Here is a 14,371-nt window from a genome sequence, read left to right as displayed (position 1 = left end):
TTGGACCTAGTTGACCAAGGAAAGCAAAGACTAGACTATTTAGCTTTGGATTCCTACAACCACACTGGTATGACTCCCAATCACGGTTATTGAACACCTAGAAAGTTGGCTGCACCAGTCTGGTACTTTTAACTTTTTTCTCCATAGAAAAAGATTTATCTTATTCTATATGTATGAATGTTTTGCCTGCATGTATGTATTTTCACCACATGCATGGCTGGTACCAATCAAAAGATGGTGTCAAATCCCCCTGGAATTGGAGTTATAGATAATTGTGAGCTGTCATGTGGATTCTGGGAATTGAACCAGAGTTCTTTTGAAAGCAAAAAGTGTTCTACACCACTGAGTGATATCTAGCTCCTGGCACTTTTGATTTTTATGTAGCATTTAGATAAAGCTCAAGTAAAAACCAAACACTTTAAAACAAATCCCGACTAGAGATTAATTTTGTTGTTCTTTAAGCCAGTCCTTATAAATGCTACTGTCTTAGGTAGGGCTGCTGCTGCACTGATGAAACACCATGACCAAAAGCAACTTGGGGAGGAAAGGGTTTATTTAGCTTACACTTCCATATCATAGTCCGTCATCCAGGGAAGTCAGGGCAGGAACTTAAATGGGGCATGAACCTGGAGGCAGGAAGAATGTTACTCACTGGCTTACTCCCTCTGGCTTGTTCAGACTACTTTCTTATAGAACCCAAGACCACCAGCCCAGGGAGGGCATCACCAACAACGGGCTGGGGGCACTTCCATATTGATCACTAATAAGAAAATTCTCTACAGGCTTACCTAAAGCCTGATCTTAAGGAAGGGTTTTCTTGAGGTTCCCCCACCAAACGACTATAGCGTGTACCAAGAGGACATAAAACTAGCCAGCACAGCTACCAGAACCAGTTCGGTAACTTAAGAGAGCTCTACCGAGTAGAAGTAAAGGTGTGCTTGGATTTCGACTTTACATGTTTAATAACTTTAATCATAGGAAATATGTGATATCTAAGTCTCCTCATTTACACGTGTTAACTTGGAACGTCCGTGATTTGCTTAGATATTCTAGCTTGTTTTTCTTTCCAAATCCGGGGGGGCGGGGGATCCATCTTAAGACAAGCTCCTTGCACAGAAAAAAATATTTCAGAAGGGACCTCAGAAAGAAAAAGCTGATTATATAGGTTCCAATGTCTTGCAGGTGAAAACTCAGAAGCTACTTTATGTAAAAAATACCTAAATATCAAAAGAACACCTCATAGAGGCCTAGTCTGGTATAGGAAATGCATTCACCTTACCACACAGCAACAAGGACACCCAGAAAATATTACATGGGATTACATCACTGAATAAAAAGCTCCTTAGTTCAGTTAGTATAGCTATAGTGGACTCTACACGTGGAGCAGGAGAAAGTGTCTCAAAGTAAGTAGTTCCAAAGCAGCAAAGTAGGGAAATAGCAAAGAGTTCCAAGGCTTCTCCCCAAGGCTGGGGAGTCACTAGAAATAGAAAACCACCAACATGGAGCTATGAAGCTTTTTAGAGGGCTTTTTGGCAAATGTGGGGTGCTGTGTGGGGATGGATTTGACCTGGTGTCTGTGTACCTTCTCTTCGCTTGAGTTACATCCTCACTTATAGCTTTCAGGAAGGGACTAACAATAAGTGGAAGTCATTCCTCCTGGCATCCTGGCTGCTGGCAAAGCTTCTCAGAGCGGCTGCTCCAAGGATCCTGCTCCACTGGACCACTGTCTACCACGTGTTCTCATCGGTTTGACTCCCTGTACCTAACAACATTAGCTGGCTAGCCTTTTCACTTTCCAACCAATACTTTTGGTATCTTTAGATGCTGCCCAACTTCCTTGGTTTTCATTTTCCTTGGCCTTTTGGACAACCTGAGGAGGTCAATGCTACTTTGTACAAAATGGAGTAGTGGTCAAAAATGCTTAATTTCTTTAATGGCAGGGGTGTAAATATCTTGCATTAGCTCTATGGTAAAACATCTTCCAGCATTTTCTAGGGGACGGCTTGCTCATGGAAGTTAGTGTTGATATTAACATCTCGTATGGATGATGCTTCAAAGCCTCAGTGGCTGTACTGGCTGGTTTTGTGTATCAACTTGACACAGGCTGGAGTTATCACAGAAGAGAGCTTCAGTTGGGGAAGTGCCTTCATGAGGTCCAGCTGTGGGGCATTTTCTCAGTTAGTGATCAAGGGGGTAGGGCCCCTTGTGGGTGGTGCCATCCCTGGGCTGGAGGTCTTGGGTTCTATAAGAGAGCAGGCTGAGCAAGCCAGGGGAAGCAAGCCAGCAAGGAACATCTCTCCATGGCCTCTGCATCAGCTCCTGCTTCCTGACCTGCTTGAGTTCTAGTCCTGACTTCTTCTGGTGATGAACAGCAGTGTGGAAGTGTAAGCTGAATAAACCCTTTCCTCCCCAACTTGCTTCTTGGTCATGATATTTGTGCAGGAATAGAAACCCTGACTAAGACAGTGGCGTAATCCCGTGCAAGTTAACTTCTCATGCAAGTAAATTCACTGGGGCAGGGCGTTGCTAGCTTGGCTGTTTCACTAGCAGCAAATAAATGAATTTGGTCAGACAGGCAGCTTTTATGTAACCCATCTGAGACAGGTTACACACAAACAGGTAACACTTTCCAGAGACCAGAACTTAGGCTGTGGTCTTAGGAAGCTTTGGGGAGATGGTACAAGGGAAGCAAGAGCTGATAGTGTAGTCTCTATGGAAGTGGGATATAAAGAATTTGACAAAATGACAAGTAGTCAACTCAGATATAAGTGCTAAATTCTGAGAAACTAGACATTAGAAAGGTTTTTTGTTGTTGTTGTTGGTTTTGTCTTGTTTTTGTTTTTGGAGACAGGGTCTTACCTTGTAACTCTGGATGGCTTGGAATTGACTGTTTAGATCAGGGTGCCCTTGAACCCACAGAGATATGGCTGCTTCTGCCTCTTGAGTGCTGGTATTAAAGGTGTGTGCCACCATGCCCGGTTTCTGACTGGTCTTTAAATATGTACTTTTTATGAAGCTTTTCAGTAAAGAAAGGTAAGTCAGTATCTATTGTGTGTAAATGGTGTCTCATAGAGAAAGAATGGGACAGCTATCAGTGTTGAAGGGAGAAATGGCAAAGAAATGAACTTTGTGTGTATTATATGCAAACTCAGAACACAGCTTTGCGTATAAAGAGAGCCAGAAAAAATGTTGGCATATGAAGTATTTGTTTTAGTTTATGACTGACATTTGGTCTGGAGAAAAACTGAACAATACAAGAGGTACAAAGAAAAATAAGTCCTAAGTTGTTTGAATCCTATCATATATGGATAACAGGATAACCACTATGAATATTTAACCTTTGGATACATATATATGAATTTCTGAAATGTTATTTATAATGTTCAAAGCATCAGTTGACCTGAAACCACATATTTGTAATCATGAAGAAATCCAGGAGAGAATGCCAAAATAAACTGTTTTTCTTTGCTGGGATCTAAAACACCAAGGTTTGAGAGAGGAGGGAGGGGGAAAGGAGGAGTGGGGGAAGAGAAAAGAGGAGAAAGAGGGAAAGGAGGTGTGGGAGAAATGAAGAGAGGAGAGAGAGGAGAAGATTAATGGCTCAGCTTTCTAAACACTTAGGATAAATGAATAATGTTGTGGAGAGAAGACACATTGATATCTTCCATATTTATTTGCTATACAGTAAACATCAGAGCCACCAAAGTGTGCTCCAGGAGAACTGGTTGACCAGAGGGATTACAGACCTTTTCTTTCTGAAATACTCAGCCAGAGGCAATGGGCTCAGCCAGAGGCAATGGGCTCAGCCAGAGGCAATGGGCTCAGCCAGAGGCATGTCACCCAGGTTGTTCAGGAACAAGCAGACATCAGTCAAAGCATCTGCTCTGGAGTATGAAGAGGGAATACAGTGCTAAGCAGGTTCCAGGGACGAGGTACCCAGAAGTCCTTTCCTGGGTGCAGAGATACGGACCACAACCTCAGCAAGCACAGGCTTGCACCATGACCTTCTGAGCACATCTTATTGGAGCTGCTTGGTTCTCCCTTCTTTATTTGTGGTTTCAACCAACAGTGAGAGCCAAAAATATTAGAGGAAAAGGTCACCGAAAAATAAAAAACAAAAGAAACAACTTGAACTCGATGCACAACAAGCACTCTGTTGAACCTCCGGGGGGGATGGTGACACATTGCACACCCTGTGGTAGCCTCACACCATCCCACAGACCTCCACCTTCTCCTCAGTGTGTGTGTCTGAGTACTAGACACCTTCAGCTGGTTTATGAACCATGTAGTTAGGCGCTGAGGTCCAGATCGCTATTAACTTTTTGTCATTCTCTAAACAATAGTTTAAAAAAAAATGTTTGCATAGCAATACACCACACTGGTGTCTCTATATTGAACTCATAGTTCTTTGTTTACAGTACAAAAGTTATTTACATATTTACATTGTATTAAACATTACGATCCAGGGAAGACTGAAATACACCCAAGGGCGTGTATAGATTATATTCAAATGCATCATTTTATACAAAGGATTTGAATATCCTTGGATTGGGGGGGGGAGGGCGCATGAGATACTGGAATTAAGCCCTAGTTCAAACTGAGAGGCAAGAAATGCATCCTTTGGTAAAACTAGTTCGGTCAAATTTCCCAGTTAGCCTCCTGGCCAATAACAGTTTCCCCTGGTTGTAGAGTCCCATGGAGTTATGTTTTCCCTAGTTGTAGAGTCCCGAGGAGTTAAAACATAGTCTCTGGTGCCACAGAGACTACAGGAGCACAATAGATGCAGGGGTGGAGAACATAAAGCAGAGAACCAGGCAGGTGAATGTCCAAAAGGTCACAGGAAGCTGAAGGAAGCCACAGGTATCTTGGCGAGGTTGCCAGACACGGCTAAGGCGCTTGTTGAAAGAAACTTAGCTCTTTCTGTGGCGTCTCTCCTCTCCTTTCCCCATCCCCTCTTATATGGTTCTGGCAAAATAATCAATGTACAGATGTTCAGACTTTGGGCAAAAGAGACACAAATACTTTCTCGTCAAAAAGAAAATTTTTTTTCACCTAATCTCATTTGGTTGAAATCTTCTTCCTTTGAACTGCTAGGTTCAGTTTGACAGACTGCAAACTCCAAATGACAGAGGGAAACGTAGTGAGCTGTGTCGTGCCATAGGCAAAAGAATCAACCGGTCAACAGCCTTTTCGGCTACTACCGAACTTATGGAATTCGTTTCCTCTCCCTTTCTCTTCCTGAGCCAGTTTTCCTCACTGTTCTGGAAATAAAGAAATCCTAATACGGCTTAGAAATAAAAAAGCATGGTAAACACTTGCCAATTATGTTTTTCAGTGTGGTTTCAGGGAAGTGTGGCAAGAGAAGTGGACAATCAACCACTCGGCCACTGGTGCTGAGAAACTATTTCCTGTCCTGACCAGGTTGCGCTTCTAGAGAATATTTAACAGGGAGCGTTTTAGTTCTTCTAAAGATGATGAAACGAAAAGAATAAATATTGACACAAACAGCACCACAACTCATCAAAGAGTAAAATATGCCCTTTTTCAAAGAGGAAAAGAAAAAAAAAAAACCAGCCAAAATATGCCAAAAAGCTTCGCACAACAGCTTCTCAGTAGAAGCAGGGGCCACTTGGGAAAGCCAGGGCCTGGACACTAATGTTCCAGGCTACATCATAGGTCCCTTTTTGCTCAGTGAGGCCACCATCACCACACACCATGGCCACGTAGGCCTCCAGCCAGGGCAACAGGACTTGGAGGCCACCCAAGACCGCAGCTGGCTGCCGCTGGGTCCCCGGGCCAGCTCTTGGCCCCGATGGATCGTCTGGGCTGGAGAGTTTGGCTCCATCGAGACCACCCTGAGCGGAGCTCAGAGCACAGGAGACCTGGGGCGGCAAGGCTGACGGAGGGGGCCCCCCGCGTGCGTTCAGGCAGTGAGTCAGGGAGCGTTATGCAAGCTCGGCCGCCCCCTCCCTCCCGCCCCCGGCACCTCCCCGCGGTCTTTCACCCCGCGCGGTTACGAAAGCGCGACCCCCTCCCCCCGGAGCTATAAAGGACCGGCCAGCCGCTCGCCTCCGTCGCTCCACGCGCGCGCGAACGCGGCGGCCAGGCTTGCACGCGGCTCCTGCTGGTGAGCGGCCGCGCGCTTCCCCGGGGACCTGCGGGGGCCGGGTGGGGCAGGAGGGGGCGACGGGCGGCTTGGTCCTCCGGCCCAGCATTCACCCGGCGCCTGTCCCGCAGGGCAGACTCCGGTGTGAGATGGAGTGGGTGTGGGCGCTCGTGCTGCTGGCGGCTCTGGGAGGCGGCCGCGCCGAGCGCGACTGCAGGGTGAGCAGCTTCCGAGTCAAAGAGAACTTCGACAAGGCTCGTGTAAGTATCAGCCCGGGTCCCCTCCACCCCCGATTTTCCTACGGGCTGGTGGCTTTGGAGCCCAGACTCCAGTCTCCAGCTCTCTCATCTCTTTCTCAGTTCTCTGGGCTCTGGTATGCCATCGCCAAAAAGGACCCCGAGGGTCTCTTTTTGCAAGACAACATCATCGCTGAGTTTTCTGTGGACGAGAAGGGTCATATGAGCGCCACAGCCAAGGGACGAGTCCGTCTTCTGAGGTCAGTGGCCTCTGGTGGGCTATGTGCCGCGTTCCAAGGTGCCTCCCGCCTTTGGCTGGCCGGGAGCCCAACTCTAGCTGGGAAGGAAAAGGAGTACCTTGGATGAGGTAGAAGAAGCCCGTTCCTGGCTTGGCTCAGGATTCTCTTGGCTTTTGCAGCAACTGGGAAGTGTGTGCAGACATGGTGGGCACTTTCACAGACACCGAAGATCCTGCCAAGTTCAAGATGAAGTACTGGGGTGTAGCCTCCTTTCTCCAGCGAGGAAGTGAGTAGTGGGGCATACAGGGCCAAATCACTGCGTTTCTATTCAGTGGCACCATTGGGAAGGGCTTCACGAGACAGAATCCTCAGCCCCGTCTGAATGTAGGGGAGGTGGGATTAGAAGAGACTGGATTCTCAGCCTAAAAATACCTGATCCAAGTTCAGAAGGGCCTTTGGGCTTGTCGGGTACCATTTTCCTGATCATCCCGCTGTGACCTGCTCCACGCTGCCTCTCCACCGTACCACTCCACTCTGTCTCTTAAGAGTGGAGTCCCGGAACAGTATGACAGTCTGGAACATCGGCAGAGGTAGAACCGAGATTCAAGATGAAGGGACTGTGTGTCTGAGCTAGGTCACAGCCCAGGGCCCTCCCGGTGGACTACCAGCCAGGCAGCGTTCTGAATCCAATAGTCTCCATTCCTTAAAAACTCATATGCAAGGCAGGATTTTGAGAACTGCCAACAAAGTTCCCTAAAGCTTGGGACACTTTTCAGGGCACACAACCTACATGTTCTTTAACACACACACACCCCTCCCAGCCCATTTCACTTAAATTATAAATCTGTAAGCTGCTTGATAACGAAGGAATAGTTTCGGGTGGGAAGTATCGTGAGATCCCAGAAAGAAGGAAGTATATACCCTGATCCCTAAGGCAATGGTTCTAGACCTGTGGGTTGCAATCCTTTGGGGTCTAATGACCCTTTCACGGGAGTCACCTAAAATTATCTGAAAACCACAGGTGTTTACATTACGATTCATAACAGTAGCAAACTACAGTTATGAAGTGGCAACGGAAATAATTTTATGGTCGGTGGCCACCGCAACATGAGAAACTGTATTAAAGGATCACAGGATTAGGAAGGTTGAGAATCACTTCTCTAGGGTGAAGGGGGGTATCCAGGAAAAATTCCTCCTTACTTTACTTTTCCAAAAACACTCTGCAGAGTAAAGTTAAATTCGCCCTGTTAAAATTAGACTGCCTGAGGGGCTAGAGATGTAGCTCATTGGTAGAGCATTTGCCTAACATGCGCAAGGCTCTGGAATCTATCTCCAGACACACGGGCACAGGGCTCACACATTCGCACTTGTTTGTATGTGTGGGTGTGGGTGGGTGGGGTGGGGTGTGTGTGTGGGGGTATGGGGGTGGAGAGTGGGGGGGTGCTCACACACCCACACATCCACACCCACACACCCACAACCTAAGTTCAAATCCTAACTAAACTATTACCTCTGGTTCGCTGAGTTGTCACTTAACTTTTCTGTGCCCCAGTTTCCTCCTGTGCAGAGGAGACAGAGTCACAGCACCCAGATGTGGAACTGTGAAGATAGGATGCATAGGTGTGCGGAAAGTGCTAAGAAGAGCGTGTCTGATACTATTGCCTCCTAGTAGAGAAACCTTACTCTTAGGTGAAGAAATCATAGCTTTATTTTTGGGTCTGGAGTGGGAGAACCTACAGACCCCTTCAGGTTCAAGTCTATTACTTAAGTTAAGAAGTGAGTGTCCCAGGGGTACTCACACACAGCTAACTGCTGGGACCTGGTGACACCTCTTAGCGCTGATGACACCAAGAAACATTGTCCCTGCCTTTACCCCTGTTTTCTGAGTCTACCAATTCACTTGAGGTGTCTGCCTTCCATTGTTTAATATGCTTGTCTGGACACCTTCTACACAAACTCCAAATTCATTCCTTGTGCTAATTTCCTTCCTTGACTTTGACCTTACATTAAGTGTGAATTTGGACAGGAGGTTGCAGGCCACTCAGAGAGGCCAAAATTCTGTCTCTCTCCTTGTCACTCACATTCTACATCTTACCAAATGGATATATTTGTAATAAGGTGGCCTGATTGGAAATAATTCAAGATAAATGAAATGTAATAAACCTCTATAGTTGATGCTGGAGTTCCAAGAAAATTCTGGCCATTCTGAATCCCTATTGTAGTTGATTAAAGAGCTAAAGACAGAGTGGCTTACTGTGAGCGTGTCAGCTGGGTGAAATGAGGAGCCGACTCCTTGGTACTTTTTTTGACTTTTTTCCCTCCATAAATGGTTTGGGAATGGAATCCAGAACCATGTTAGGCAAGAGCTTTAATACCGTGCTCCATCCTTCAGTGCAACCCGACTGCTTTGGCTTTGGCCGCCCCCTCCTTAGGCATGCTCTGTACTGATCTCTTTCTCTTCTCATTCGATCAGCACGGAGTGAGACATCTCAAAAGTAAAGGTCGTTTTGGTCTCAGCCTCTACATTAGTGGAACATAGACTTAGTTGTAGACTAGATCCTCTAAAATCTGATTTCCTTTGCTATCAAATTGAGTTAAGGAATAATTCCTATTTAAAAGAGTGTTGAAAGAACTACTTATGGTAGTGGATGAACACGTTTAGCTTGGTTCGAATTAAGAGCTTATTAAATATTAGCTAGGATCGTTATTTTGTTATGCCCTCCCAGAAAAACATGAACTAAGACTTCTTTATTCCTTGTCTCAAATAAATTTTGCCACTCCCTTGGCAAAGGGATCCTTGTTAATGGAGGAACAATTATTTAATATGAGGCTTGAATATCTATATCAGTGTTTCTCAAAGTCACTGCCCTTTGGCCAACTTCAGCTAAGTCAGCTGCAGTTTTTTGTTTTTTGTTTTTGTTTTGTTGTTGTTGTTTTTCAAGACAGGGTTTCTCTGTGTAGCCCTGGCTGTCCTGGAACTCACTCTGTAGACCAGGCTGGCCTCGAACTCAGAAATCCACCTGCCTCTGCCTCCCAAGTGCTGGGATTAAATGCATGCATCATGTATATCCATTCTCAATACATTACTTCGGTGAGTTCCTTCTGCACTGTGAAGTCTGAGAATCAGTGGGCTAGATAATTCAAACCATGGGGGAGGGGCAGTCCTCAGGCTTCATTCCTTTACCAAGAGTATTGCTATGATTAGTTGTAAATGGCCTGAATCTGTACCCTGGCTGGTCCTTTGGCCTGAGAATCGTAGGGAGTTTCTTTGGAAGATACAGGTCTAAGGAGTCAAGGGAACATTTTCTAGGGCCACAGTAAGTGAGAGCAGTGAATGGCAGATCTTTTTAAGAAAGCTAACTACCAAGACAGTTCCCTCTTTTGAACAGTTGAAGCAATTTTGAGCTCTTGGCCTACCTGTTCAGTTCATTGTAGACACAGCCACAGCGTAATGTCATATTCTAGGTTTTGGAGGGGAGTCAGGGACTGCCAGCTACACAGTCTCTGCCTCAGGCACTCTTTCCACAGTCTATTGTGTGCAGTTAGGTGATGTCAGGGGAGTCTTGGGGTGTCTCTCTCTCTCAGAGGAACACAGGAGAGAAGGCTGGAAGGCTAAGTTCATTCTTTCAAGCTGTGCCCTGGCAGGTCTTCTCTTGCACATACTGTTAGGAGGGAGTATCTGGCGAAGTTTGTTGGGATTCTTCATGATTGAACTATTCTGTCAAAAAGAACCTGGAGATAAACCAAACCAACTCAGGCCTTCTTTTAAGTCAAAAGCAGTAAAATAGCCAAGGGCACTAAAATCAGATTTAGAAAGTTAGCTCTTAGATCATATTCTATATTCTGGCAACAATTTGGGAATAAAGTTGTTAAGCTGCAGGTGTGCAGGGCTCACTGCGGAGACAATGCGTTGAGGTACTAGTTGAAACACCAGTGACTCTTTGTCTGAGACAGGCTCCCGGGGTACTCTTTGTGACACAGTGATTCCATGACACCAGCCAGATGATGCTAAGACTCTGGCCTCCATACTTAGGAGCTTGAGGGGGAGGGTGGAGCCTGTGGTGAGGAGTGGCCCAGCAGCAGCCACGTGACTTCTATTTCTGGTCCACCTACTGAGGAACTTCATGGTCACTGTCTAGCAGATGAGTTGTGGGCCAAGGACATTTTCAAGCCATGGCTCTGAAAGCCTGGAAGATAAAGGAGTGGCTCACTCCTCTTCTTGTCTAGTGGGGGCAGGGGCTGAGGAAGAAGGCTGCACATCCTCTCCTGAGCCGTGCTCCTGTGGGTCTGGGTTTGTGCTGAGCCAGATCCTATGCTGGTATCTCAAGTGTTCAGAGAGAGCCACACACAGTGTTGACTTACAGTGGGGACGTGAATGGCATTCGCGTCCTCACGTGCTGCAGTGTTTGGACATCTGGGTCTCTCTATCTTCCTCCAGTATGAACCCTTACATAGGTAGATGGTTCCTTGCTTGAGACCTTGGTGTGAGGGGAAAAAATAACAACCACCCTGTTTGTCCGTGTTTCCTTTGCTCCCAATTTACCTAATGTCTGGAGACACTGGCAGAGGTTAGGTGTGCAAGCTCTGGAGGTATGCGCTCCTGCTGAACACCAGCCCTGCCTGCCATGCGCCCTGGTCCTTTGGGAATTATTTCTGTCTGCTTATCTGAATTATGGAGTACTAGTATATGGTTTTGAACGATGCAAGAAATACCCCATATGTGTGTGTGATGTGTATGTGTGTGTGTGTGTGTGTGTGTGTGTATACATGCGTTCATTGTATACATGTGAGTGTGAAGGTGCATGAACTAGCCCAGAGCAGAGCATGGCTATCAGAACACTTGCTGACAGTCTCATTCCTTTGAAACAGTCTTTCACTGCACCAAGAAGCTTGCTGGTCCTGCTAGGCTGACTTGACAGTGACCTCTCAGGATCTGCCTTGTCCCTGCCTCCCAGAGCTAGGTTTTCAGGTCCACACGGTCCAACATTTTACATGGGTATTTGAATTCAGGTCCTTATGTGTGTAGAGCAAACACAATTACTCATTGGGCCATCTCCTTAGCACCCCCTCCCCAAAAATACCAATTCTAATGAGTATTTGAAGCTGGATAGTGAACATCTTTTACCCCCAGGCATCCCAGTTGTCAGCCTGAGAAGTGAGTAGGGTTCTTAAGCATAAATAAGGGTAGAGCTTGAAAGACTCTTACCATCGGATTGGCATCCTCTAGCCCACCCAACAGAAGAACAGTGGGGCTAAGGGGGGTGGTGGGAGGTAGATTCTGTAGAGCATGGATAAGTCATGACCTCGAGTTGGGAGGGGCATAAGTTGAGGGCGATAGACATTAGACAGAGTTATTGGAGGGTGTAGTACTAAACACAGTAACACATCCTCAGTGGTCCTTTAGAAAAACCTTGTGCTATCAGTTTTCAAGGAGTTGTTGACGTGAATAAAGTGTCCTCAAACCCAGGACAAGATTCGTGTCTTCTGTTATCAAAGAGATACTGACATGAAGGAGGTACCTCCAGTGCCAGGACACCTTTCTGTAAAGAGAGCAAGACCCTTTCTCACTTGCCCAGTTGTACAGAAGCCGTCACAAGTCTCTGCAGCCTCCTCTCACTCAGGAAAGGCTGCACGTTCCATGGCGTCAGTGGTAGCCAGTTGGTCAGGCCCCCAGGGCCACTGTGTCCCTCTGACTTACAGATGATGACCACTGGATCATCGATACGGACTACGACACCTTCGCTCTGCAGTACTCCTGCCGCCTGCAGAATCTGGATGGCACCTGTGCAGACAGCTACTCCTTCGTGTTTTCTCGTGACCCCAATGGCCTGACCCCAGAGACACGGAGGCTGGTGAGGCAGCGGCAGGAGGAGCTGTGCCTAGAGAGGCAGTACAGGTGGATCGAGCACAATGGTGAGCAAGTCTTCCTGGGGAACGTGGCAGGGCTGGGCCAGTAAGAGGGCCCAACATCTATCTGTGCAAGTGGATTGCCCGAGGAGCCTCCTTTGGGCCAAATCTTGGCCTTCCTTGATTAAATTTTTCCTGAGGCTTTGCAATCAGCCACACGAAGGGACTGAAGGTTCTTTTCCCCAAAGCCTGGCACTTTCAATAACCAAAGCTGCGGGGCCACTCTCATCTCCCCACATTTTGCTTCTGATGTCACAACCCCGAGAAAGCATTCTGCAGGAATTAGAGTTTGGTGGAGAGGAAGTGTCCCTAGTAATGAACAGGATGGGACATGCAGCTATTTTATGAAAAACCATAAACAAAAGCATCAATGTAGCAAGGTCTGTGAAGACTGGTGCCTGAAACGTCTTTATTCTTCATAAAACCAAACACCACTCAGTCAGCTCACGGGTCTCCACTTGGGTTTCCTAGGCGGAGTCTCCAGGATACTAGTGGGGTACTTTAGTGGCTGTTACCCTTAACTGACCCCAACTTAAAACTCAGAAACATGATGGGGAAATGGGCTATCTATTGACTTGACCTGCACTCACTTGTATGGGCAAATCTGAGCCTCAAAATTCCAAAAAGGGTCACACTGAAGTGTAGGCTGAGATCAGGTTGGGATGGCCCTCATGGGCTTCGAGGCACTTGGAGATGCAGTGGGATGGAATAAATAGAAAGTGATCCGTGCTACAGGTCCTGTGCTCTCAGAACGGCTGCTCTCCGGAGAAGTCAAAGAGCTGGAGCATCAACTGTCCGGGAACATGTGAAGTACAGCCACACAGGAGCCCGTGAATGGCCGCTTGCACTCTGGCTGCCCGGGTGTTCATTTATCTGCATAAGCACCCATCCACCGCTCTGCCATTATGGTTTTATTTTCTGTCTTTCAGGTTACTGTCAAAGCGTACCCTCAAGAAACAGTTTGTAGCAACATCGAGGATATGAAGTTTGAAAACGTCTGATTAACTCTCATCCAGTCTTCAACTCTATTTATCTTAAAAGTTTAGTTTCCCCACCTCCCTTACCTTCTCTAGGTGGACATTAAAACATCGCCCAGGTACATAGGAACGACTGAATCTGTTCACACAAACGTATGTCTTACTGAAGTTCCCTGAGAGATGTTTGAGGCTTGGGTTTCCAAACTTGATTTATTAAACATATACTCACCATCTTCCAATGAGTTGAAGACCTATTTGTGCAGGTGTGTTGCACTTTTAGACGCCAAGGCCTGATCTCCCCATTAAAGACTGCCTTCTAACTCCCTAGGAAAGGATTTTAAGACCTAAGAAGCTCTTTAAAAAATGGCCTGCCAAGGCACTGACAGCCAAAAGAGGAAGTGAGTGGCCATACCATCAAACCTGTCAGCCCAGGGCTCAGGAGGTCAGCCGAAGAGAAGGCTCACCTCTGGAAAGAGTTGGGAGGCCGAGAAACATGGTCAGAGGGGACTCTAGGAAGCCACTCTGCTCTTCATGCTTCTAGCATGATTCACATTGTATTTCAGATGGGCCCAGAACATTAAAGAGCAGGCTGCCTTGGTTTTTCCCTTGGGGGAGTTTAGGGAGGGGGCTGTGGAAGCTAGTATCCCCTAGCAAGAGTATGCAGGAAATAACAAGGCAGGAGAGGAAGCAGCCAGGACCATACCCAGTAGTGATTGTCTGGGTTCCCCGGGGGTTCCCAGGAGCCTGTTTTTCAGCAAGGCCATGGTACCAGAGGATCTTGGTTTGTCTTAGTCAGGGTTTCTATTCCTGCACAAACATCATGACCATGAAGCAAGTTGGGGAGGAACGGGTTTATTCAGCTTATACTTCCACATGGCTGTTCATCACCAAAGGAAGTCAGGACTG

The 14,371-nt window shown here is 46.7% G+C and overlaps 2 protein-coding genes across 3 annotated transcripts in view; one reads left to right on the top strand and one right to left on the bottom strand.

Annotated features, from left to right (window-relative positions):
• Pde6c (phosphodiesterase 6C) overlaps window positions 1-6,763 on the bottom strand; it is a 65,992-nt gene extending 59,229 nt beyond the window's left edge. The window contains exon 1 of the mRNA XM_031390212.1: window positions 6,700-6,763. The gene's annotated coding sequence lies outside the window, so the exon portion shown is untranslated. The remainder of the gene's footprint in view (window positions 1-6,699) is intronic.
• On the top strand, window positions 5,731-13,707 carry Rbp4 (retinol binding protein 4). 2 transcript variants are annotated; one of them, XM_031390214.1, is made up of 6 exons: window positions 5,731-5,934; window positions 6,243-6,366; window positions 6,466-6,602; window positions 6,761-6,867; window positions 12,282-12,494; window positions 13,418-13,707. In XM_031390214.1, exons 1-6 carry the CDS (start codon window positions 5,813-5,815, stop codon window positions 13,453-13,455), a joined length of 741 nt encoding a protein of 246 aa, XP_031246074.1. In that variant the 5' UTR covers window positions 5,731-5,812; the 3' UTR covers window positions 13,456-13,707. The 2 variants fall into 2 exon arrangements, with proteins under 2 accessions (XP_031246074.1, XP_031246073.1); XM_031390213.1 differs by lacking the exon at window positions 5,731-5,934 and adding an exon at window positions 6,057-6,127 and having other exon boundaries at window positions 6,238-6,366.
• The last annotated feature ends 664 nt before the right edge of the window (window positions 13,708-14,371 follow it).

This window comes from Mastomys coucha, unplaced genomic scaffold (genome assembly GCF_008632895.1).
Source record: "Mastomys coucha isolate ucsf_1 unplaced genomic scaffold, UCSF_Mcou_1 pScaffold21, whole genome shotgun sequence".
Lineage (NCBI taxonomy): Eukaryota > Metazoa > Chordata > Mammalia > Rodentia > Muridae > Mastomys > Mastomys coucha.
The sequence above is the reverse complement of the archived record's forward strand: the minus strand, read 5'-3'. Positions and strand labels throughout refer to the sequence as shown.

What these genes read in the sequence shown, in the direction of transcription:
- Rbp4 (XM_031390214.1), top strand. Translation starts at nt 5,813, where the DNA reads ATGGATCGTCTGGGCTGGAGAGTTTGGCTCCATCGAGACCACCCTGAG. An exon ending in AGAACTTCGACAAGGCTCGT is followed by an intron (nt 6,367 to 6,465) that starts GTAAGTATCAGC and finishes TCTCTTTCTCAG; the next exon opens with TTCTCTGGGCTCTGGTATGC. An exon ending in CAGGTGGATCGAGCACAATG is followed by an intron (nt 12,495 to 13,417) that starts GTGAGCAAGTCT and finishes TCTGTCTTTCAG; the next exon opens with GTTACTGTCAAAGCGTACCC.